The 23,755-nt window shown below is 44.3% G+C and overlaps 1 protein-coding gene across 4 annotated transcripts in view; it reads left to right on the forward strand.

The window, feature by feature from the left end:
* MAP4K4 (mitogen-activated protein kinase kinase kinase kinase 4) overlaps positions 1 to 8,836 on the forward strand; it is a 917,846-nt gene extending 909,010 nt beyond the window's left edge. For all 4 annotated transcript variants that reach the window (XM_069636727.1, XM_069636728.1, XM_069636729.1 and 1 more), the window contains 2 exons: positions 3,182 to 3,321; positions 5,739 to 8,836. In XM_069636727.1, coding sequence (XP_069492828.1) covers positions 3,182 to 3,321; positions 5,739 to 5,822 — 224 coding nt within the window. In that variant the 3' untranslated portion in view covers positions 5,823 to 8,836. The remainder of the gene's footprint in view (positions 1 to 3,181; positions 3,322 to 5,738) is intronic.
* Positions 8,837 to 23,755: the final 14,919 nt, after the last annotated feature.

Below are 23,755 nucleotides of genomic sequence, written 5' to 3' on the forward strand. Positions count from 1 at the left end.
ATGAGCATGTGAATCCATGCCAGACCCCATGCTGGAGAAGGAACAAGTCACTTACCTGTAACTGTTGTTCTCCAGCATGGGTCTGGAATCGATTCACATGCGAACCCTCCCTCCTACCCCTCTGCGGCTCTTCACTTGGTCATACTGCCACTTTAAGTGCTACCAAATCTGAGGATGGCTGCCAGGGGCGGGGCTTATGGAGAGGGCAGTCATTGGCTGGGGACAGTATGACCCAGAGACCAGTGATTGGTTACTACTATGAAAGACAGATCAGAAACAAAACTGATACTGACTTCTTTTTTCTTTACCGAGGATTCCCAGCCTGACGATGGGGAATATTCATGAGCATGTGAATCCATGCCAGACCCATGCTGGAGAACAGTTACAGGTAAGTAACTTGTTACTTCTGGGCTATGGTGGCTTCATACCTTGATGTGCTACGACAGGGAGGATACAAGATGAAGTATGTGAAAAAAATAGCCCAGAAACAGTCTTAACACAGGACAGCCAGCCCATCCATTGAAGACCAGGTGGAGGATGAGCAACAGCCGTCATCTAGCAGCCAAAAAATAAGTGAGATGAGTTTCAGGACACTGGCCTAGCTAGTTTGTTAAGCCTCGGTCTAAAAATTCAGCACCACAGCCTGGTGACCATCCTCCAGAAATGCCGGTAAGTAAGCCAGCAGAATCCCATAAGACTTGAGGACTGCCCAAGGTCTCCCTTAGATATGCACATTCACTGTCGGGCAGGCCTAAACCAGCCCTATAATCTCATAAAAGTCGGAGACTGAGGTTTTGTCGGCCAGCTAATCAAGCTGGCCATTAACACTGCCAAACACTGCGTCCACCTGCACTATTGGTGTATTAACCTGTCTAGCTCAAGGGACCAGTCTAATCCAGTGCAAACCACTAAGAGGATGCAGGGCTTGGCTACAGACGAGCCTTTGTTTGCTCAACAGCCATTTTAAGCCTGCTTTGTGGTTTCTCCAAATAAAGATCGCCCAAAACAAGTGTTGAGACTACATACATTAGTTCCCCATTGTGTATCACAAACATAGTGGGCTACTATTACTGTAAAATGGACTTCAATCGTGGTGTGCCCAAAACTAAATTACAGCTGCCACCAGCCTACTACACAGCACAATTGTATGGAGATATAATCACCCTATGGCCACAGTGGGCTGTCCTAGGGGCCAAATAGGCTACCTGTGGACAATATAGTAAAACGGTTGCAGTGGCAGGAGGACTTCAGTGGAAGCTCCTCTGACCACAAAGTCAAAGATGCCAGAAAACCCACGAGGGGTTGGGGAGAGGTTCGGGGTCCCATAAAACCCCCATCCCAAATTTTGAAATGCTTGCATTTAACGATCTTCACTAGACTTTCAAATATTGTGATTTTTGGGAGGGAACCTTTCACACGTGTTGAGACCAATGCTTTGGAACATGATGGGGGCACAGAAATACTAAAGTCTTTATATTCTCCTACAGGTCACCACTGATTTCGAAGTCTCATCTTCCCTCTTGTATTTAAGCGGAAAATGGTTAACAAAGGGTGACACTAGCAGTTACAGATTTCTGTAAAAGTGAAGCTGACTATGAATTTTGCACAAATCCATTATACGTTGTGTGTGCGCGCGCTTTGGAGTTCAACTGTAACAGGGATACACTTTACATACTGCCTGAATGTACCCAAGAAAGGAAATGTATGCGTTATACACATGCCAACATGCTTTTGGCTAAACCTTAACCTTCTAGAAGTTAATAAACGTTGTAAACAAAAGAAATCCAATTCCTATTTCCTAGCGGTAGGCATTGATACTAAATGCGATTAATTCAGAAGGCACACACTGGCCTATGATGCCATTAGCCTTCTGGTTCCCTGCATCCCCTTTCTCCTGCTCCCCCGTCAGACCCATGTCTCCTATGAGGAGGAAATGTAGTGCGATTCCTGTAGTGCATTCATGTGGTGATCTATATTGCCAACCAAAGTTTGAAAGGCATGCACATGTTTACACGCTTTCTGCGCACAGACCATGCATGATTAGAGTATATGCCCAATTTAGTCGCTTTTCCCTGGAATCTGACTTTCTAGAGTGCCGTCCCTTCATCCTACAAAAATTGTTACTGGTTATTTGTATTAATTTTATTGAGCATTTGTTAGGCACCTTATACAACAGAAATGTGTTTCAAAGCGCCACAAGGCTAAATGGGAAGGGAACAGGGGAAAAAATAACTGTGGCATCAACCGTTAAATACAGTAATGGTCCTACGAGGCCTTGTGGCATTCATACGTGCAAGTGCAATGAGGAGAGGTGCAGGAGATGGGGAGGTAGGAGTGGGGGAGCAGAGGAGTGGGCAGTGCTAGTGGAGGGCCCAGGAGGACAGTGCTAAGGGGAGCCAAGGAGGAGAACCTCAAGCTAAGTGCTAGTGCAGGCGACTCCCCAGGGTGGGATGTAGAGCTGCCAAGCGTGGCCGGCAAGGGCAGTTCAGCAGGGGGTTGGGGGGTGCAAGTATGGACTGGGAAGCAGGCCCTGCAATCCTGTGAGGTTCATGAGGATCAGGCCACTGGACACAGCGGCAGTGGGCCAATTAGCAGGGAAAGGCAAGAGGGAAAGAGGTAGAGAACAGCAGAGCTTTCAGCATTTTCTGCAACTCAAGGAGGTCCAAAGTCTGAGAGGGCCGGTCCCAAAGGGAGGCGCCAGCCGAGGAGAGAGACCAGCGCCCCCATCCCCCGATCTCTGCTTGGAGAAATGTTTGACAGTCAAAGAGTAGGAGTTAGAGGAGCGTAGGGCTCAGTAGGTTTTATACATGAATGAAAGACTGGTGTCTACAGGTATGGTTTCATCCGTCATTTCACGTACATTTAGGATTAGTGGCTAGATCTGAAATAAGTTTCCCTGTCAGAAATATATAATATTCAGGTTTCAAATCTGGTACTAAGAACACTTTCACATGTGTATGTAAAAGGGTGGATAGTAGAAATCATTTTTTTTATTTTAGTAACTTTGAATGTTAAAATCTTCCCTTCAGAATGTGGGTGTTAAGTGTAATACTTTCATTACTATCAAAGTATTTATTTGTCCTGCTGTAGGGTTTTTCCACCGTGGATGTTGTTTTCTTGTGTGTGCACCCGTTAATCCGTATATATTTTGCATTTAATTTGCTAATTTTGTTTTTTTAAGCTTATATTCGATCAAACCAGATCATGGGCTGGGGCGAAAAGGCCATAGAGATCCGATCAGTGGAAACTGGGCACTTGGATGGTGTGTTTATGCACAAAAGGGCACAACGACTGAAGTTCTTGTGTGAACGGAATGACAAGGTATGCTTTTTCCTGGAAAGTTTGTCACCAATATCGATTTTAATGTGTTACATTTTCATTTAAACTAGGAAAATGTGGCTCCAGCTGTTCTTTGGCCTCTGGTATTCATCATGCTGACCCTTTTAATGGTCCCCATAAGTAATCCAATGTGGTCCCTGCAAAGAAAATTATACTCCATGTTCCAGTTTAAGTAGGATACTCTGACGCTGTTCTGGTGGGTTGTGATTCATATTAATTCACCAGTAATCTTGCAGAATAAGCACCAATCAAAACCCTGAATGTCTCCAGCAGCTGCCTAATTGGTTGTTTAGTAGCGGTGGCAGGCGATCACATTATTAGTGTCCCTAAGCAGTTTTCTTGGCACTCTTTCGCTTGGCTGAACATAGCATTTACTATTAAGAGCCTGCTACCTCGCACAGCTTTTTTCTTTGCAGCGCCCTTTTACACGTACCTCTGCAGCAGAAAAACATGAGATGTCTGATGTTTATGTACTGATGGCGACCAGTATCTGCACCGTTGTTAAGAACTTTGTGTCTTCAAATAATCAGTGGGCTTGCCCTAGAGAAAAGTCTTCATATATTTTTGCCACATAGTTGTAACAATATGTTTAGTGTGAACCTCGTGTTCATGCATGTCTAGCCCCAGGCAGAAGTGTTTTGTGCCTTATGCATATTGTCTTAATGTAAAAAGCTAAATATTTGTCTTTGGTGGCCAACGATTCACAGGAGCTTGTCTGTGTAGGTCAGATAAACACTGGGTATTAAACTGATTGATCCACTCTTCACAAATTGCGAATTTGCATACTTGACTTTAGAAATGACTGTGCCAATATAGCTTTTCCACTGTAAGACGGCCTTGTGATTGTTGGTAGCTTCCAAAATCCGCACTGTGTACTTGTTGTTGTCCCATTCCATCATAGTGTGTATCTGCTACGGAGTGGGGGGTGGGTGCCGGGTGGTGGGTAAGCTGTCTGCCCAAAACCCACACATATATCCCGTTGGTGCAGGGTAGAAAACAATTATCTCCATAACGTACATAGGTGTGTCCATATGCTTTGGAGCATAATAGTTAAACGTTGTTCTAGAGGGTTCTGTGGTGCCATAGCGCTACTACGGTTGTTTACTTGATGTGCAAGTCACTGAAAAGTTGGTAGTTGGTGAACAGATGGCACCCGAGGGGTGCAGTGGGTTTCTTTTTCAGTATTGCCTCCTTGGGAAGCAGAATACCACCAACAATTGTCAGTTCACATCACTTTTTAAATATGACGGGAGTGGTTTGTGAGGTTCTGTAGGCTTGGCCGATGCCGACTTAGAAATGCATTTGCATTAAGGATCAGTACAGATTAGTATAGAGTGAAGTGTCTTTTTGCAACAATAAACACAATACAATTACCAGATAAAATGCTTTGGTACATTATGTGCACATCTGTTCCGTGTAGAAGGGAACACCTGGGAAGTTTTTCATGGAAACAATAGCGTCTAGTTGTGCATTTTTCTTTTATGATGGCAGGAAATATTAAACCTGCCGAGCATGTGCCCTCGGTGCATCAGGCTGCCATTAACTGCTTGGCAGGAGCATTTGATCTGCAGGTTCTTCGGGCATTGTAATCTCAGACTATTGAGGGCTAGAGTTCACCTATGGGGACTGTACTTCACCCGTGTTAAGCGCACACGTCTTTGTTCACCCATGGAGAGCCTTGATTTGGACGCTGGAAAAGTCAGGTTTGTCCCTCATTCTTTGGAAGTAGACACATTCAGTACCAGGGGTGTTGCTAGGGCTAGGTCTGGAAAAGATCCCGGACTACTCTAATGTCGGGACTGTTGGGAGGAGGTGGGGGGGATGGGCTAGCTAGCTGTTTGGTTGGAGGCCCTGAACTTCTATCTGGGGCTACAACCGAAAGACCCAGGGCTATAGCCCCCTGAGGCCCCCCCACATATCAACGCCTCTTTTGAGTACCAAGATATTGGGTCATTACGCCTATTGTCGGAGTGCTTAGAAGTGGGAACAATGAGCCACAACATGCTTTAAATAGGAATGTGCTCTGAATATTGTTTTTAGTAACTTGTCTGTGGAAAGTATGTGTTATACATTCCTGTGTTTTTCCGCCACCAAATCCATCTACTTTGACCTCAGAAATCTGAGTGGGTTCAACGTTTACTGAACCAATATACATGTTGGTGAAAAGACACCATTTGCAGATACTAATTACCAATGTTCAAAGCACAGCCAGTTCCTGCATTGAAATGCATTTCTGCCCAAACCTTCCATGGTGCGCTCAGAACAAGAAAATCATCTGTTTTCTTGTGTGAATGGTGATAACGCGGTGGGGGCATGGGTGTTAATTGGAGAATTGAGTCTAGTGATGTGTTGTACAGAATGGAGCACTTGATTTACCAATGTTCTCTCTCCCACTATAGGTATTCTTCGCCTCTGTAAGGTCTGGGGGCAGCAGCCAGGTTTATTTCATGACCTTGGGACGAAGTTCTCTTCTAAGTTGGTAAATATCATTTGGAGCTGCGGGCACATCGAAGTCCTCAGGATCTTCATAACTTGAATATTTGCAACTGGAGTGCAACCTGCGCACTGATGCTACCCTTCACGGAATGATGCACCTGGCCATCGGGGATCCTTTCTTGTTCGTTTTGGTTTTAATCGTTCAGGCTGCAATGCAGCTGGTGCTGTCGAGATGTGACTGTCAGGTGCTACAAATGTTTTAGATTTGGAATCACTCAAAGCAAAACAGGTTTTCTTTTTTGTTTTTTCCTCCGCCCCTCAACTCTGGAATTTTCTAGACTGTGAATGACACTTGATGGTTAGCAGGGGAAGCTTGGGAAAGCATGCGGTCCGTCAAAGGAACTTATCTTGAACGTGCTGATGTTTTGATTGGAGTGGAAAAGCAAGCGAAGATGGAAAGCGCAGGTGGTGCACGAGCACACTCGCAGGAGTAAGCAGAATATCTGGAGTACTGTTTAAACAGGATACCCAGTGGACATTTCTCTACTGTGATGTGGCATAATGTGGACAAACCAGAAGGAGCAGGTCAAGAAGTTGATATTTATAAAATGTGAAAGAAAGAGATTTGCAAAACTCATATTTTTTTGAGTGAGGGAGAAAGGTATTTTTTGGGAGGGTGGGTGTCCTTTTTGTATATTTTTTTAATACATGGTCAAAATCTCTGGGCCTTTGTGTTTTTTTTTGTTTTGTTTTTTTCTGTTGCACCAGTTTTTGCCTAAAAGACATGCAGACGATTAAAATGTTTGTTGAATCTCTTCAAAAGGATTCTGTATAGATCCAGGATTTGTTGTGACAGTATTAACACTGCCTCAGTCAATGGTTTAATTTTTATTTAAACCTGAAAGCGCAACAATCGTTTTAAAATAAAGTCTGCACTTGTGAGTGGGGGAAAACATCCAGGCTAGCCTGTTGGTATTTTTTCTTTTTTGTGCCTACCTCATTGTTTTTAACACACAAAATAAGAGGTGGTTTTGTTGTATGTTTCTTGGAAACACTAATGTCTAATCTTAATTAAAACCAAATCATCCGGATGGAAGCGCTCGACTGTTACAGCGCAGGAAAAGTGGGTGACCACTGTGACGGTGGAATGGCCTTAAGATATTGACAAGACGATGAACTTAAAATGCGAACATGAGTGGGGAAGGAACTGTTTTTTTCCTCCTTTTCTTACCAAAATATCAACAGTGGCAGATTGATACGTTTTGCCAGAAATAAAAAAACACAAAAAAATGGAAATTTCATTCTAAGAAATTTGGATTGAGCAACAAGGCAGGCGCTATGCTACTAGGTCGGTTCTTGCAAATGTTGTAGGATGTTCGCGGGAAGGTGGGCGAGGCGGATTTCCTTTTTAAGAATGCAATGCACTAAAACTATTTTAAGAATGTAGTTAATACTGCTTATTCATTAAAAAAAAAACAGCATACTTGTGTTTAGACGGGATATCCCAGGTCTGACTTTATAAAAACGTAAATGAAATGGTCCTTTTTTTTAATTTTGTGAAAAAGTTTGGGCATTTGTAATAAATGTCTTAACAATAATACCTTTGTTTAATGGCTACATGTTAATTACTTGAGACTCCTTGAGTGTATAATCTATTGGTGATGTAATAATGCACATTGTCTTGAAGAGTCAGCCATTTTTTGTGGGGTACTTTGTTGACAGCTGCCTTAAGCTGTTCATTTTGTGAACAGTGTCCATTTCTATCTCGTTCTCTTATTCTCTCGTACAGACTTGGTTTTCTGCTCCCGAATGTCCATGGCATGAAATTGACCTTTCCCCGGTTTTGAATTCAATCAAATTGACAATTTTCTGAATGGATACTTGATTGCCAAAAGGACATTTCTTTAAATGCAAAAACTGTGCAGGGCGGTGAGGCGGGGTGGGGCGGGTTGAAAAAAATTGGCTAGGGGTATCCATTTCTTTAGTACTGCAAATTACTCTTATGGGTTTAATTACACAAGTGTTTAAAACATTTGATTTGTTTTAGCAAGGATTTGTGTAGGCACACTTTTGCTTAGACACAAACTTAAATAAAAGATCTACAACTTGGGAAAGCCTTACAAATATGCTTTAAAAGTACTTTGAAACTTTATTTGTACTGAAATTGTTACTTTCCAATAACACAGAACTCCAATGTGGATGCACATTTGCATAGAGTTGCTTGTGCTGGACATAAAAGATCATAATATATATCTTGTCTAACGAGAAGTATAGTTGCCCCTCCCACCCCCCTACGACATCCTTTCTTTATAAAGCCGTTTCATATTAATTCCTACGAAGTTGAATTCTTTAAGACTTTCGGTGCATCGATAGGCTGAAATCTAGCCCTTTTCTGACTGGTTTGGAAGCAAGGGCGTATTACATGGTTTAGGAATGGCCTCGTTTTTCAGAGGTTCAGGTCTGTTGGTGGAGCAGGACAAGAGTGCTTGCCAACCTCTTCACTGACCAATAACTGTTCCCATCTGCAGAAGTGCCAATGTGTCAAAACTACAAATGAGAACAGTATTACAGAAAACCACTATACATTAAGTAATTACTTCTTTCAGAACCATGCTTTTGTAAGGGAGATCTGTTTCTAGGTTTAGTTATTATTTTCTGTATTTTTAAGTTGAAGTAACCCTAACTGTATGACTGCAGTGTTGTTTTTTTTATCTTATGCACATATGTTGGAAAAATGTTTACAGAAATTTTGTTACACTAATGCGCATTACATATTTATGGGTTTTAAAAAGTGATTTGTGTTCTATTTTGGTTTTCATATTAATATCAGTAATATACATTTTGTGATTAATAATCCAACACACTGCTGATAAGATGATGAAATGACAAACTGCATTAAAGTTACTAACTATAGGTCTGCAAAGCAGACTGGTGACATGTAAACAGGTCCAGCCTTTACCTTTTTTTATGTTTTATTTGTTGCAGTGCTATCTAACTTATGTATTATGGAAATTCTGTTTTTCCCACATTTTTTCCTTAAATAAAAAGAAAATGACGCCTGCTGGCTTGACATTTTTTTTCAATTTTTCTGGACCTCAAAATTGTCATTTGTTTATACTTCCCTTAAGGGTTCAGTTTTCAAATCTTTACTGTAAATCTATTCTGCTTTTGAGCAAGCAAAATACGGCCAATGTCATATGTTTCAGCACTTCAGTGTTTGCAATCTGATTAGCTATTAAGCCCACACTGTGACACACCATTAAAGGCATGTGTATTGCTTGCAGCAATGGATATGACCTTGTAATATTTCAAAGGCAATGTTTCTCAAGGGTTTTATCAAGATCCTCCAACTTCACTCTCATCACAACTGTTGCGTTGTCTGTGGTTTTTGTATTGCTTCGTTATTTTAGATAGGTTTATTTTATCCAGATCTGATCAATTGGGACACCGCTGTTTTCACCACAATTTAATAAAGTGCTTTTTTGATTACTAAGGGAAAGTGAACCAGGTTACTAGAGTTGGACCACGATCCCTTATATGCACATACATGTAAGCAATCTGTACATATATTATTGGGCCACAATTGCAACTCTATAGCGAATGTGCACATGTTTTCCACTAACTTGTGTTCCTATCTTTGAAAGGTCACTGAATATGGCAGGCCACGAATCTGGCCAGAGCATTCGTGCCAAATTTGGGGAGTTCATCCTTTTCAGGCTAAACAAGTGTATGGAACTTTTCTTTTTTTTTTTTTTTTAGCCCAGGTGATCTCAAAATACTTCTAAGACTTGGACTTGGAACAGTGCATGCCAAAAGAATGTATACAATCGTATTACCCAAATGCAACTGATTTACTTTCTGACGCCAAAGAGGTCTATTCTTTTTAAAACCTGGCACAAATGGAATGAAAACACATCTGCCAAACTCACAAAAACATCCCCAACCACCAGCATACACACCCCTAACTAGTCATGCACATGGCAGTCGGAGGGACAAAACATAATGAAAAATGTAATGCCGAAAGAAAAATATACTGAACAGCCCACAATGGGATTGGCCATATGTTGAGATGGAGTTCCAAAATCCGACCTGAGGGGAGGATTTTTGGGAGCATACCCTGTTATGGCGAGCAGGAAAGCCAGTTAGTTTAGCCAAACATAATCAAGATAGGTAGCAGAGTGGCAAGGCTTAGTCTCAGGAAGGATGCGAGATTGGTCTAGTGTTACAAAGAGTCCACACAGAGCAACACCAATATTTCCAGTTAGACAGGCAAGTATACAAACTTACAATAGTTTATTAGGACTTTAAAATGTGCACTAAGCAAGTAAAACCTCTTATCCCATATTGTCACACCAACACTATAAATCAGACATTTACATTCACCCTTAGAAGGAATAGAATAGCGTTGGTAAGTACTCTGATGCATTTCCAAATAAAAAGAACTCTTCGGGATAATGGAACATCTTACCTCGGTCTTAAATCCAACCCTAAAATGGTTTGGGGCCTTGTGTCCAAAAGTCACCATTTCCAAAGTTTGTACTTCACAGGTAGGTTTTGTAAGAGATTGGTGATGCCAGTGGATGTGATTTTACATTTGTATAGCATCTCTAAAATGAGCCAAAAACGTAAAGTTCAGCTAAGTTATCTCACTCAGTCCCAGTCCTTGGGATAGCCCTAGGAATGGATGCTTGACCAGGCCACCAGCGACTAGAGTCGGGAATGAGTAATTTGGGGGCAGGCCGTTCTGACCATGCAACCCTATGGAGGACAGGGGGGACAGAAACAGGGATGTATACTTTTCCCCTGACTTGCTTTTCTCCAGAGACCACTGCTGGTAATCCAGAATCTGTTGGGGGACAATCATCTGTGCTTGGTCCCGTCAAGGTCTGATGCTGAACCCTGTTTTCGCTTAGGCTTTTTCTGTCAGATACTTCCCAATACGCTGCAGTAAGGTCAAGTGTACTGAGATACTTTGCAGGGCCAACCTTGTCCACTAACTCATGAGTTTTGTAAAGGGGGGATGAGCACCTGTATTGGTGACAGCATTAGAGTTCTATATTCCATGCAAAACCTCAAATCTGAGGTGCCTGCCTTTGGTACCAATACCAATGGACCCGACCATGGACTCTATTGCCCCTAGATCCAAAATCTTGTTTACCTCAGACTTGGTGTGGTCTCCCCTTGTCTGAAATTATTTAACTCCTACTTTTGGTAGGCACACTATCTTCAATATCGGTCATGCTGGCACCAAGGCATCAAGCCTGGGGATGATGAAAACATGGAGGCAAACTGCATTAGCAAAATCTGCACCGCGCCTTTGTTTTTGCAGAGTTAGTTAAGGGGACACATTGACGCCCTAAATGGAGCCCTATGAAGGACTTCCTTGGAACAGATCAGGGAAAGGTTCAGATTCCTCTTATTCCCTATCTGAATCCAGAAGCAGAGCTCCCAATTCAACCATAGGGATGGACACCTTCAATCTATTTACATGTACCTCTTAGAGACTGGTTAGGTCTTCCAAGGTCTAAATATTTCACCACACCTGGTCTCAACTATCCAGTAAGGACCTGTCCATTTGTCAGCCAGCGGTCTAGGCCTTATAGGAATCATGATTAGGATTTCTTGTCCTGGGGCAAAATGAAGCGTTCTGGTCATACCAATGTTTCACTAGTGTTTGTACAGCCTTCAACTTTTCATTGACCTGATTCATTAAAAGACCATCCTCTTTCTTAGTCCTAGCACGTTCCCCACCGCATTTAAGGATGTAGGGGGAGTGGGTGACTCCCATACTTCCTTCACTATGGGTAAGGGTCACCTGATGGTGTTCATAGGTGCCAAAGCCAAACCCTCTTGAGGTACCTCTCTGTAGGCAAAAGGTGAGCATTGTAGCATAAGACCACCCCTCCCCCTTTTCTGGCCTCCTCAAGCTCCAATCATGCATTTGAAAGTTCTGTTGAATCTCTCAACTAGACCATTGGTTTGTGGATGGTAGGCGGATGAACATGTATGACACCCCACACTCCGCCCCCACAGCCTGCATTTAATTGGACATAAAGTAGCCACCTCTGTCAGCCACAACTTCTTTGCTCAAGCAACTGACTTGGTAGTCACTGTTTTGATTGGGATGGCATCAGGATACCTGGTGGCATGATCAACAACCACCAGAATAACCCTGATGCCAGAGGATGTAGAATAAAGGGTATCAACAATATTAATCCCTACCCTCTCAGATCTATGCACTACAGGAAGTGGTACGAATGTAGCCTGCATCCTGCTTCCACTTTTGCCAGACAATTGACGAGCAGTGCAACTCTTGCAGTGATCTAGCTGGACACCCTCCCTCATCCCCCATCTATGACCAATAGAAATGCATGGATAATTGCTCCTTTTAATACCAAGACGACCCGCAAGGGGGACTTCCTGCACCACCTGCAGTGGGAAGTGTCTCACATATTGAAGCACCACCAACCTCCTATGGTTTCTTCCGGTGGGCTCTATGGGTTCACTATACCTTAACCCACCTTTACAGTAGATGGTTTCCCAAGGAATTCACCCACCAAACCGGGAACAGGCTCGTCTCCTAAGGCCTTCCAGAGATGGACATTCTCTCTGGCCCTGACTAAAGTCATCCCTAGACGGCCCTGCCTCTGCAAGTAAACTTTGCCGTTTCAGGTGATCATGGGGATTGAAGAATTAAGACGACCCTTCTTCTTTGTCATGTTCAACGGTCTGGTCAGTTACCTCAACCTCAGTTGTAGTTAAGGTAGTGGAGGAACTCTTTATTTCCCTTTTTAGGAACCTTTGACCGCTTAGCCTTGGGTTTCCCCTTGCCTGGGTTTCTCCTTAGGCTTGGCTAAGGTAGTATTCTTTGTTTGAGACCTTGTACATGCGCTTTCTGCTGTATAACTCACAAGTCCTAAAACCTTGATCATTTCTCAGCAGACTTCTAGCTGGAACTTAGCTCTGACCACCTACAGGAGTCCTCACCACTCTTCCATTTACAGCTAGAGTGATGAGCATTACTTACCGGGAGGCAAACGGTGGGGGGGGGGGCGCGCATCAGCCAACTTGGTGGGCTTCAGAGTAGAGCTGGTCAGAGCCTCTGAGTTTACTAGTGTGGAATCCACCACAGTCCTTTGGCAGCCAGTGTCCCTGATAGCAGAGGTTCCTGCACTATCAACCAGCACACTATCCTTAAATAAAAACTTGGTATTTTCAAGGATGGAAGCAGAAGCTTCAACTGTGGGTTCCCAGGACACTAATACTACTTCAGATCCCAGACCACAGGTTAGGGAGTCGGAAGAGAAGGGGGCCTTTGTATCTCCCCCTCTTTATAAAGGAATGCCAGATTCACAGGATGACCTTCCAAGGTCTTAACCTTATTACACTTGGAGTCCCCCTTTACATGTCTCTTGCTCCACAAGATCTTGGCAACCTTTGTTTGTAGCAAGGATTACTGTGGCCATTACATTGCTTGTAATGGTAAGTCCCACTACCCTTTACGTTCTCTCCAAGTGTGTATTATCCTTATGATACATGTTGTGCACCTTATGGGTTACAGGCTTTTCAGCAGACCCCACCCTCTTTTGTTTTTTCACCTACTCATGATTATGAGAAGCACTCCTATGGGTGTCCCAAAAGGATAGATCAGCAGCAATGGCCAGTTTCTTTGGATCATACTCCTTAGAATTTGTCAAATTCAGTTTCAGCTCGGGGGAACAGGAAGCAAAAATATGTTCAAGCGTAACAAGATTAATCATGCCTTCAAAAGTGAACACTTTATGACCTTCAACCTAATCACACCAGTTCTTCAAAGATCCAAAGAAAATAAGTTACCCACTTGGTTTTTTTTTTTTTCTTGTGGTCTCTAAATGTCCGAGTATGGAGGAGGCGTCTTCACAAGCTTTAGGAGCAGAGCCTGCTTTAATTTTTCAAAATCTTTTCTCTCTGGCTTTGACATTTCCATAATAGCCCTGCAACCATTATTGGAAGTCTACTGAAAAGCCAAACTATCTTTTTAGACTCACTCACCTCTTGTACATCACAAGCATACGCCAATGCAGTTAATCCATCAATAATGTACTTTTTCTCAAACGTTCAACAGATCTGGTGGAGGGGCCGGCAGCGATGCCTGAAACAGTTGTATGGCATAGGGCGGTATACAAAGGTCAGAAAGAAGTATGCGATGATGTATCTGCTTGGAATGTGCTGACACAAATAATGTTTGCCCCTCAGATGAGATGCTCCCTTGTGGATGGATCTCGCAGGATAAGAAAGCAGAGGAAAGGCCTCCTATTAACTGATCCAGGCATATAGGTAGTTCAAGCAGTGTGTGGCAGAGGGTTACACTGAATGCAAGGTGCGATGGAGCATTGTAGTGCTGTATTGGCAAGCATGGTTAGACAATTGGGTTTTGTTGTATGGGTTTGTGATGCAAGATGGGATCAAGCTGATGTGTATGACTTAGTGTTATTTTTGGTCTTTTGACAAAACGAATAAAAAGATGTTTTAAAAGAAAATATTAATCAGATCCTTAGGAAATCTTGGATGAGAGGAGGACCCAGAACGATTTCCAGTCCCTCTGGAGGAGCATGAAGACCCATTTAATCTGCTCTGTCCTTCTTTCTCAATCTAACTTGACTCCATCTTTACTATGTTGTATTTGATCTCCATTACCTTGTGCCTAGGTTCATCCTTTCTTAAATTAAAAATAACTTCAGCTTCAGATGTGGTAATAGATGATTGAGAAGTACTCTCTTCATTTTAACTTGCGCCATCTTCTCTATCCATAACGGGACCATTAGCCGTGCCCCAGTATCTTCTACATCACTATCAACTGGTAAAGCATTTTTCCTATCTTCTAATCTATTACTATCTGTACTAGATCAGCTTTAATACCACTGACGGGTAAACCCTTCTCTGCACATAACTTCGGATATTCAACTTTGTGCATTGCAAGAGTATCACTAGTGTTTGTCTCCGTACTGAAATATGGGTTACTTAACTTTTACCGGCCTAAAACCTTTTTAAAGCTTTGAGTTCTGTGTACCAAGAACTGTGGAATCACTGCAGTGAATCTACACGGAGTGCCTACGACCATATCAAACTGCTGCCACCAATTTAAGATTGCTTTCCAAAATCAGCCTTATCCCTGGCGGGAGAGACTTATCAGCGGTGAAAGAACTACTTGAACAATCGCTACCGCACAGAAACTGAAGCAGATCCTTAAAACCAGCAAGCGAGCCCAGACATGCTTCAGAATTAGGGAATCAGTGAAGGCGTGTTTTTACTGCATCAAAAAAAAACTTATTTTCCTTTTGTCTAGTCTTCTTTTCTTGTTTTCTTTTCTTCGTCTTGTAAAAATCATTAATTTGATTAAATCAAGTAAATAAAAATATTAAAAATAAAAATTAAAAATCAGCCTTAAGAGGATTATTTTGGGGGGCCACCTTATTGTGGGGAAGAGAGAAGACACTGAGGTTACCCAAACACAGTAATCATAAAAGTATACAATCGTTTATTAGGTCTTTAAAATGCACACTAAGCAAGTAAAACCTCTAGTGAAATATTGAAACACAAACACTAAACATATATATAGATTCACACTTATCAGGAATAGAATAGCATTTGTTTCAATGATGAGTGTAAAACACATATGTACTCGGATGCATTTTGAAATGTGACGGAATCTTCAGCATAATCATGGATCAGCTTCCCTAGCTCTTACGTCCAACCCTGAAATGGTTTGTGGCCTTAGACCCAAAAGCCACAATTTCCAAAGTATATACTTCACAGGTAGGTTTCGTAAGCGATTGACCATGTCAGTAGTTTTTTTCATTTGTATAGCGCCTCTAATCCGAGTCAAAAAGTTAAAGTTCACCCAAGTTAACTCACTCAATCCCAGGCCTTAGGATAGCCCAAGGAAAGGATCCTCGACCCAGCCCTCCGGCCAAAGTCCTGAAAGAGTTTAGAGACCAGGCTTTACACCCATGGAACTCTATGGAGGACAGGGGGACAGACTTGGATATGTTTCCGTTCCCCCCAAGCCTCGCCCCCTCACCTCTGATGTCTCCAGAGGCCACTACAGTTGTTCCCAGGATGCGTTGCAAACACTCTTCCGTGCTTGGTTCTATTGAGGAAGGCTTGGGGGTCGCAAGTGCAGATGTCAATTTTGGATGTAGGTTTTAGTTTCGGTTGGTCGCAGTTCTTAGGAATTGATCCCAGACAGCTTTCAGTAGAACGCCCAAAGGAAGACTTTTGTGGAGCAGACCTGTGAAACGGCTGCCGCCACATCCCCCGCAGCCAAAGGGGCTGGGGAAACGACAGCTGCCACTGCAGCCGACAGAGCAGGGTCAGACAACGCGGCCACCACAGCATTCCCTGAAGCCAACTGAGCCAAGGTAGGACTGTGGCTGATGGTACAGCGTCTCCTGCAGATAGAAAGGGAGATGCTGCAGTAGCGGCTACTGATGGAGAGCGTAGGCAGGCTCATGACGCCAGCAACGTCGCAGTAGAGGCTCAAATGTAGTCTGCAATAGCGGCTAATATATTAAATAAAAAAACCATGAGGCAGAAGATGCGGGGCTTGCCAGCAGGGACGCCACACCAGGCACAGGCTTTAGCCACACTGATGGGAAGGCGGTCAGGCCCGACTTTGCTTAACAGCACAAGTCTCCATGAGTCAGGCCCACAAACCCAAGACCTCCACCAAAACCAATACCCTGCAATGCTGTCATGGTCATGAAGTCAGGGACACAGGCATGCAGGGGTCGCATGCACAGGAGACCTGGCTGGACACTGTCCGGGTGCCTTTGGCGTCAGGCTCATAAACAAAAGTAAACAATAACATCCATTTAACACCAAAAAGCTTTTATTATGGACATAGCACTTCAGATGCATTAACCTTGAACATTCCATCCATTAAGCAGCCCCAAGTGTAATCTTGGGTGTGGCTGCTAATGGATTGCCTTTCAACATGCTCACTCTCTAGGAGTGTCAGGGTGTGGCTGGTAAACCGGCCCTAATGGGCGTGCCCACAATCTCAGCTATAGAAGCTGCCCCGATCCTCAAGACAGACGCTTCGCGTTATTCTGCATTTGCACGCAGCGTAACGCTCACCGTCGCCTGAGGTCAGACTTACCTTTGAGGATCCTGCTTCCTGGGCATCCTGCTTCCTGCCAGCGTACTTACCTGTACATCTCTTTGGCAAACCAAGTATTCATCTTTACACTTTCCTGAACGCTGAAATCTTCATCTTGGCACCACGGCACGCTCCATCGTTGACAGCAGCACCTGCAAGGAAAAACAGAAGACAATGTTAGACATTGAAAAAACATTCAGTTTAAGGTTGCGCGTCGCCATACTTCACGCTTTTCCTTAAACCATCACTTACCTGCTGTTTAACATTGCGGTAGCATCCATCTTCCATCCGGCCGCGTCTCACAGCTGCATTGAGGCCGCATTTCCATATAAGGGAAGAAAACAGAAGAGAAACATTATTGCGGGCGTAAATAGGAGCAACATATAAAGACATTAAACAGAATAAACAGCATCACTAGAGCTCAAGAAAGACTTGCCAATCATAAGGAGAAGCAGTCGCAGCTGGCCTGGACTAATCCTTATCAGGGATCAGTGAAGGAACTAGATCCTATTCAACGCGCCCCTGCCAGAAGTAGCAGGACGGAGAGCTTATCTTCCATAATTCACAGGTGAGCTTTATGTGCCGGCGTATGCTCACAGAAACCGTACTTTGGGGTGAAGGGTTCGAGCGGTACACCAATCACAGATTGGCGCACTCACACTGTTATCTCCATGCATGAGCAGTATCACCACGTACCACCGCTCACAGCTTTTCTACTGAGGGAGAGGTCTGAAGGGGGTAATTCAAATTCAGGGAGGGCTGCAAATGTGCTCCAACGCCTCCGCAAAGACCAGATGAGCATAACAGACGCAGATGGAACTTAAAACAGAAGAATACAAAGAGAGTTTCTTACCAGGATAATGCAAACAGCAAAACCACACGGACAGCTTGAAAAGGGGATCAAACTGCTATTTTCTATGCGTGGAGGGGGTGGGAACCTCTTGGGTCATTACCCAATCAGGGGAGGGTAGGGGCTTTAAAGGAGCAACCTGTAAATTATGCATGTATTCATTCTTTTGCCAGCCTTTGACCGAGGAGGTGGTGTGGGAAGAGCAGCATTTCACTTGGGCATATTCAGGAGTGAATCCATATCAGAAGAGGAGTTCTGAAAGACTGAACTAGAAGCAGACTGGCAGAGGAAAAGCCTAGTCAAGGACAAAAAGACTTCAATGAGATTCATTATGGTATATGAACGAACAAGAAAAACACGCCATTCATCTATCCATTTGGTGACATTGGCTTATTTATGAAGCCATATTCCCACAAGTGGTGGCAGTGGTGGAATCGACTAACGCCATGGAAAACTTACTGAAGGCTTTGACCGAAGTCCAACAGCAGCTACAACAAGCCCTACAAATGCAAAGGGCAACAGACACATGCAGACCGCCTGGAATTTCAGCAGGCCCAACTAAGTGACGCTGCGGCACAGCGACAGACTACGCAGGCCCCTGCAACCGTGCTACAGAATTATGCTGCAGGGGAAGACCCCTCACATTTTTTGTCAATTTTGAAAGTTAATCGCAATGTAGCTTGGTCAGCGGCTTTGTGGGGGCAATCTATAGTGCCCCTTATGATCGAAATGCAGAGTGCATATGAGGCCGCAAATTCAAATGGGTTTACTCCATATAATGACATAAAGCAAGCGATGTTGGAGCGCATGGGCAATGATGTAGATATCTATCGAATCAAGTTTAGAGAGACCAGGTTGAATCCCGTAGAAGCTTCAAGGCAACTCTTTTATAGAGAAAAGGACATGGCAGAATGTTGGCTACAAATGGCCACTTCTTCCAAAGCAGACATTGCAGAGAGTTTCGTTTTGGAACAATTCAGAGGCTCTGCTTTCCCCCTATGCAACGCTGGGTTAAGCAAATCACCAACCCAGCCCGATGGAGGCTGTCAACATTGCTTCAGCTTATCAAAAGGCAGGCATTGGGCGAATGACGTTCATGACCGCAAATAAGCTCCAAAGAGTCGCTGGCAGTGATTCCAAGTCCATGCCAAGCCGACCTACCGGGACATACGCCTGCAGGGCAGAAGGGGAAGCATGGAAACAGAGGTCCATGGAGAGTGTGGTGATGCTGTCTTGAGTTTCCCCGCCACCCTCTCTCCGGAGACCTCAATGCTGTGAATGCAGGGAGTGGGGACACATACCTTGGAATTGTGAGAAGGTGAAGCCAGAACCCCTGGATATAGGCTTATGATGATCCTCCAGACAAGCGTGCCGAGTGAATGACAAGGACGGGCATACACAAATATCCTTATGTCTGTGAAGCAAAAGTGGATGGTCCGCCTACCCGAACCATGGTAGACTCTGGAAGTCTACAGACTTCTGTAAGCAGTGAGCTGGTCGGACCAATGAACCTCAGGGAACAAGCGGAATCTATAAGATGCATTTGTGGGAATATTAAACCATATCTGCTTAAAGGGGTTCACATAACAGTTAAGTGGAGAAACGTGTGTTCTACCCTTCCTTCCGGAACCCCTGGTAGTCTGTTCTAATGCCCCAGGCTTTAAGGACATCGTGAACGAATTGTAAGAGGATTGGTGGAAAGAGATTCATTTTCCTAAGAGGATATAAACCCCCCCAAAAAACAGAGAAAACAGGAAACTAAGAGAAGGCAGAAGCACCAATGGAATAGCAAAACCATGCGTCTACCTGCCGTAGACTGGAGGATCGACAGCATAGGAGATGGCTTCTGAATGGCCGAAGAACAAGACCCTATGTTCTGACATGCTCTGGAATCCATCGGTTCCCATAGACCACAAGACGAAGGTGCCCACTACTGGAAAGAAAAATATCTCTATAGAGTGGCAATAGAAGACAACAAGGAGCCAATAAAACAACTCTGCATGCCTCTGGAGTAAAGGAGTATGGTAATGGAGACATCACACAATCAAGTGGGAGAAAGGACACAAAGGAGCCGAGAAAACCACCTTAAAGGTCTTGCAGAGGTTTTACTGACCAGGGACACATGGCAAAATCTCCTTATTCTGTAAACTGTGTCCAGATTGTCAATGAAAAAATCGAGCCGCTGTACCCAAGGCTCCACTACAATTAATGCCCCTTCTACAAGAACCCTTCCAGCAGATAACCATGGACATTGGGTGCTTGTTGGAGGCATCCAGCCGGGGCCATAAACATCTTTTGGTGCGCGTTGATTATGCTACCAGATATCCAGAGACCTTTCTGTTATGAACCATAACAGCAACACAAGGTGTGCTGTCCTTATTCCTTTTATGGCATGGGTGGGTATAACCAAGGAAATAGTAACCAATCAAGGTATCAACTTCACGTCACGCCTAGTACAGCAGGTTTGCCAGGTCCTGCATATCTCGCACCTAAAGACATCTGTTTATCACCCCCAAACAGATGGTCTAGTGGAGAGATACAACCAGACAATGAAAAAGATGTTGCAAAAAACTTTGAACAATACCTGCCGGGATTGTGGCAGAGTGGCACCCTTGATATTAATGACCACAATCTTCCACAGGGTTCTCCCTGTTGGAACTTTTATTTGGGAGACAACCCGCTTGGCCTACTCAAAGAAGAATGAGATGACCAGCCAGCCCAAGCGATAACGATGACAAAGTATGTGGAGAACCTAGAGAAACATGTTCAATCTCTACAAGTAATCGCTCCGGTGAATCTACAAAGAGTCAAACTCCAGCAGTACTAAACTTTAAAATGCATCTATGCACCTTCCAGGCGGGCGACAAAGTAATGGTTCTGCTTCCAACAACTGAAATCAAACTTCTGGCCTCATGAAAGGGCGGTATGTGTTACAAAAGGCCGTAGGTACTGTCACTTATCAATTGCGCCAAGACAACACACATCCTGCTCTTCAAACCTACCATGTGAATTTAGTTAAAAAATAAAATGGCAAGAACTCCTGCCAGTAGTGGCTCTCATTGTACCTGAAGTTCCAGGAGAGAGAACATTCATGCCTGAACCCACAGACCCGGGTGAGATGCACCCCAGCCTTCTGAGGGTATCCAGGATTTACATATAAACCTGTAACGCTCACCTGATTCCCACGGAGGCGCAGGTCTGGCTTCGAGTGCTGATGCTTCTTCAATGGTGAAGCGCAGGACTCTGAAGTTGGACAGGAAGGGCCCTCTACTCTGGCTTCTCCGGCTCGCAGGAATATTCCCCTGTGCGTGAAAAGGGAGTATTACCTACTGACTGAGTTATGCTCAAGCCTCCCACTTTCTTCCAACCCTCCACGATACCCTTCCACGATTCCCCGTGAAGTCTCACCTTAGGGTCTGAAAGGACGAGCTCTCCATCCTGCTTCTGATGCAGGGGCGCGTTGAACCCAGTTACTTCACTAGATTGAGGTTGGATGGGAGTTCAGGTAAGCTTGATTTATACTGGTAAGGCGCTGTAAAAGTTCTGTTGCAAGTTCAAAAGTTCAAGCTTTAAATAATAATGTTCATTGTCTTTTTTCAGGTGATGAATGAAGATTCCTTTGGAGACTTCTTGCAACAAAGCGCTGATGTTGATGTCTTTTCCCCATACGGGCCGGAGTTCGGAATGCCAGAAATATGGCGCCGACCCGAAGTGAAACGTGCAGTTCCAGTAAAGATCTGGTAAGTCCTAGATGAGCGCTCGGGTGATGTTTTTGCATTCGCTCATCTAATGTCTTTGTCTTTTTTTCCCCATAGGGGCCGGGGTCCTGCTTGGAAGCAGCAAGACCCGAAATGAAATGGGAATGACCCAACAGGTAAGTCTTAGAAGGAAACTGGGCTTTTCCTATTCCCTTCCTTCTCACCTCTTATTCTTGTCTTTCTCTCTATGCTCTGGGAAGTGGCTGTGTATCCGGATGATCGCTGCTGAAGATGGAGGAACCCAGGAAAGGTGAGTGAAATGCAGCGCTGCAGCGATCGTAACGAAATGCTTTTAAAAATGTCTTCCCTTTCAGGATCGTCGGTGATGTCTCCGTGGTGCAGATTAGCTGGTAGGTCTCTTGTCTCCCTTTGCAGGTGACCCAGGATGCTGACAGGCGTGGCTGAAGTCCAGATGCAGGAGCTGACACGGTGAGCGTCCAGCTGCGAGGAGCAGAACAACGCGAAGCGTAAGTTGCTGATCGGGTGTGGTTTAAATAGCTTTGGAAGAAGTTCCAAGTGTGTATCCTTCCTCCGATCAGGTATGTATCCTTCCCCGACCACACCTGAGTGGAAAGTAGTCCACAGGTAAAGTAGTTCCTATTCAGGCCTCAAGAGGGCCTGGATGTGGCAGCATGGTCTGCATCAGGTAAGTGCACATTAAAACACTTGAACACATGTCTAGCTTTACGAGCCTGGCGCCTAAGGTCCAACATGAGCCTGGCGCCTAAGGTGCCAGGACTGCGTCCAAAGGGCCCCAGCTTGGGCCCGCTGGCACTCCCCTGGGGGAAATTATGCCTGCCTCTGGGGTTGCTGGGTCGGACCTGGCTCCTTGGAGGTAGGCATCATGACAAAACCCCCATGCTGACAAGCAACAAGATGACTTGGAGTCTATTGTACAAGTGTAACCAATGCATTTCGGCAAAACCTGGGAAGACAACTGAGGCATATCGTGTGATACAAACCATACCCAATCAGGTAATTCAACAGAGACCATACCGTATTCCAAGGCACAAATCCAGGTGGTGGAAGACAAAGTGAAATCCATGTTAGATTTGGGGGTAATTGAGCCATCCACCAATAACTGGTGTAATCCCATAGCGATAGTTCCTAAACCTGATGGCTCCATATGCTTTTGCATGGATTTCAGATTTCTGAATAGCATAGTTCGCTTCAATGCCTATCCGATGCCACGTATCGATCTCGTGGAATGATTAGGTCGAGCCTGGTTTCTCACAATCATTGACCTGAACAAAGGGTATTGCCGGATGACCATTAAGTAAGGAAGACCAAGTGAAGACTGCTTTTTTCACCCATAGTGGGCTTTACCAATTCACAGTATTACTCTTTGGTCTACACGGAGCCCCAGCAAGTTTTCAGAGACTGATGGACAAACTATTAGGTGGACATAGTGCCTATGCAGCTGCATATTTAGACAATAGTCATTCACAGCTCTTCATGGAACAAGCATCTGTCATCTGGAGTTTGGTCTTGGCAACCCTACAGTCAGCAGAACTGCATGTCAATCCGAGAAAAACCACAGTGGCTGCCTTGCAGACCAAATACTTGGGGTTTCAAGTCGCCAATGGTACAGTAAGGACACAAACTGATAAGGTGGACACCATCCATCACATCCTGTTTACCACCACTCCTAGACAGATGAGAGCCTTTTTGGGATTCGTCTGGTATTATCGGAGGTTTATTCCCCATGTTGCCACTATGGTGACCCTTCTTAAGGATATGCTGAAGAAATGGTCTCATCTGGTGGGCCTTGAAAGAGAGGCCAGGGCGGCTTTCCAGGCATTGAACACCATCCTAACAACCTGAGCTATCCTGCATTGCCCAGGCTTCTCTGAACCCTTTATTCTGCAAACAGATGCTTCATTTGTTGGACTGGGGCCGTGCTCGTTCAAGGGCAAGGTGAGGTCGAGCAGCCCATTTTGTTAATCAGTTGTAAGCTACTGCCACAAGAGACCAGATATGCCACCATCGAGAAGGAATTTCTCGCAGAAAATGGGCTATGGAGTCATTTCATTATTACCTACTGTGACGAAACTTCATGCTCCTTACCAATCATGCCCCGTTGATCTGGTTGGCCCGACATAAGGACACAAATCCCAGGATTCTACAGTGGTTTGTCTTTGCAACCGTTTTCATTTAACCCAATTCACGTTCTCAGACACCGGTTGGCTCAGGTGGATTTTATGTCTTGCTCCTTTCCCCTGCCCCAATGTC

This window comes from Ambystoma mexicanum, chromosome 7p, assembly GCF_040938575.1.
Source record: "Ambystoma mexicanum isolate Mex_15411 chromosome 7p, UKY_AmexF1_1, whole genome shotgun sequence".
Classification (NCBI taxonomy): Eukaryota; Metazoa; Chordata; class Amphibia; order Caudata; family Ambystomatidae; genus Ambystoma; species Ambystoma mexicanum.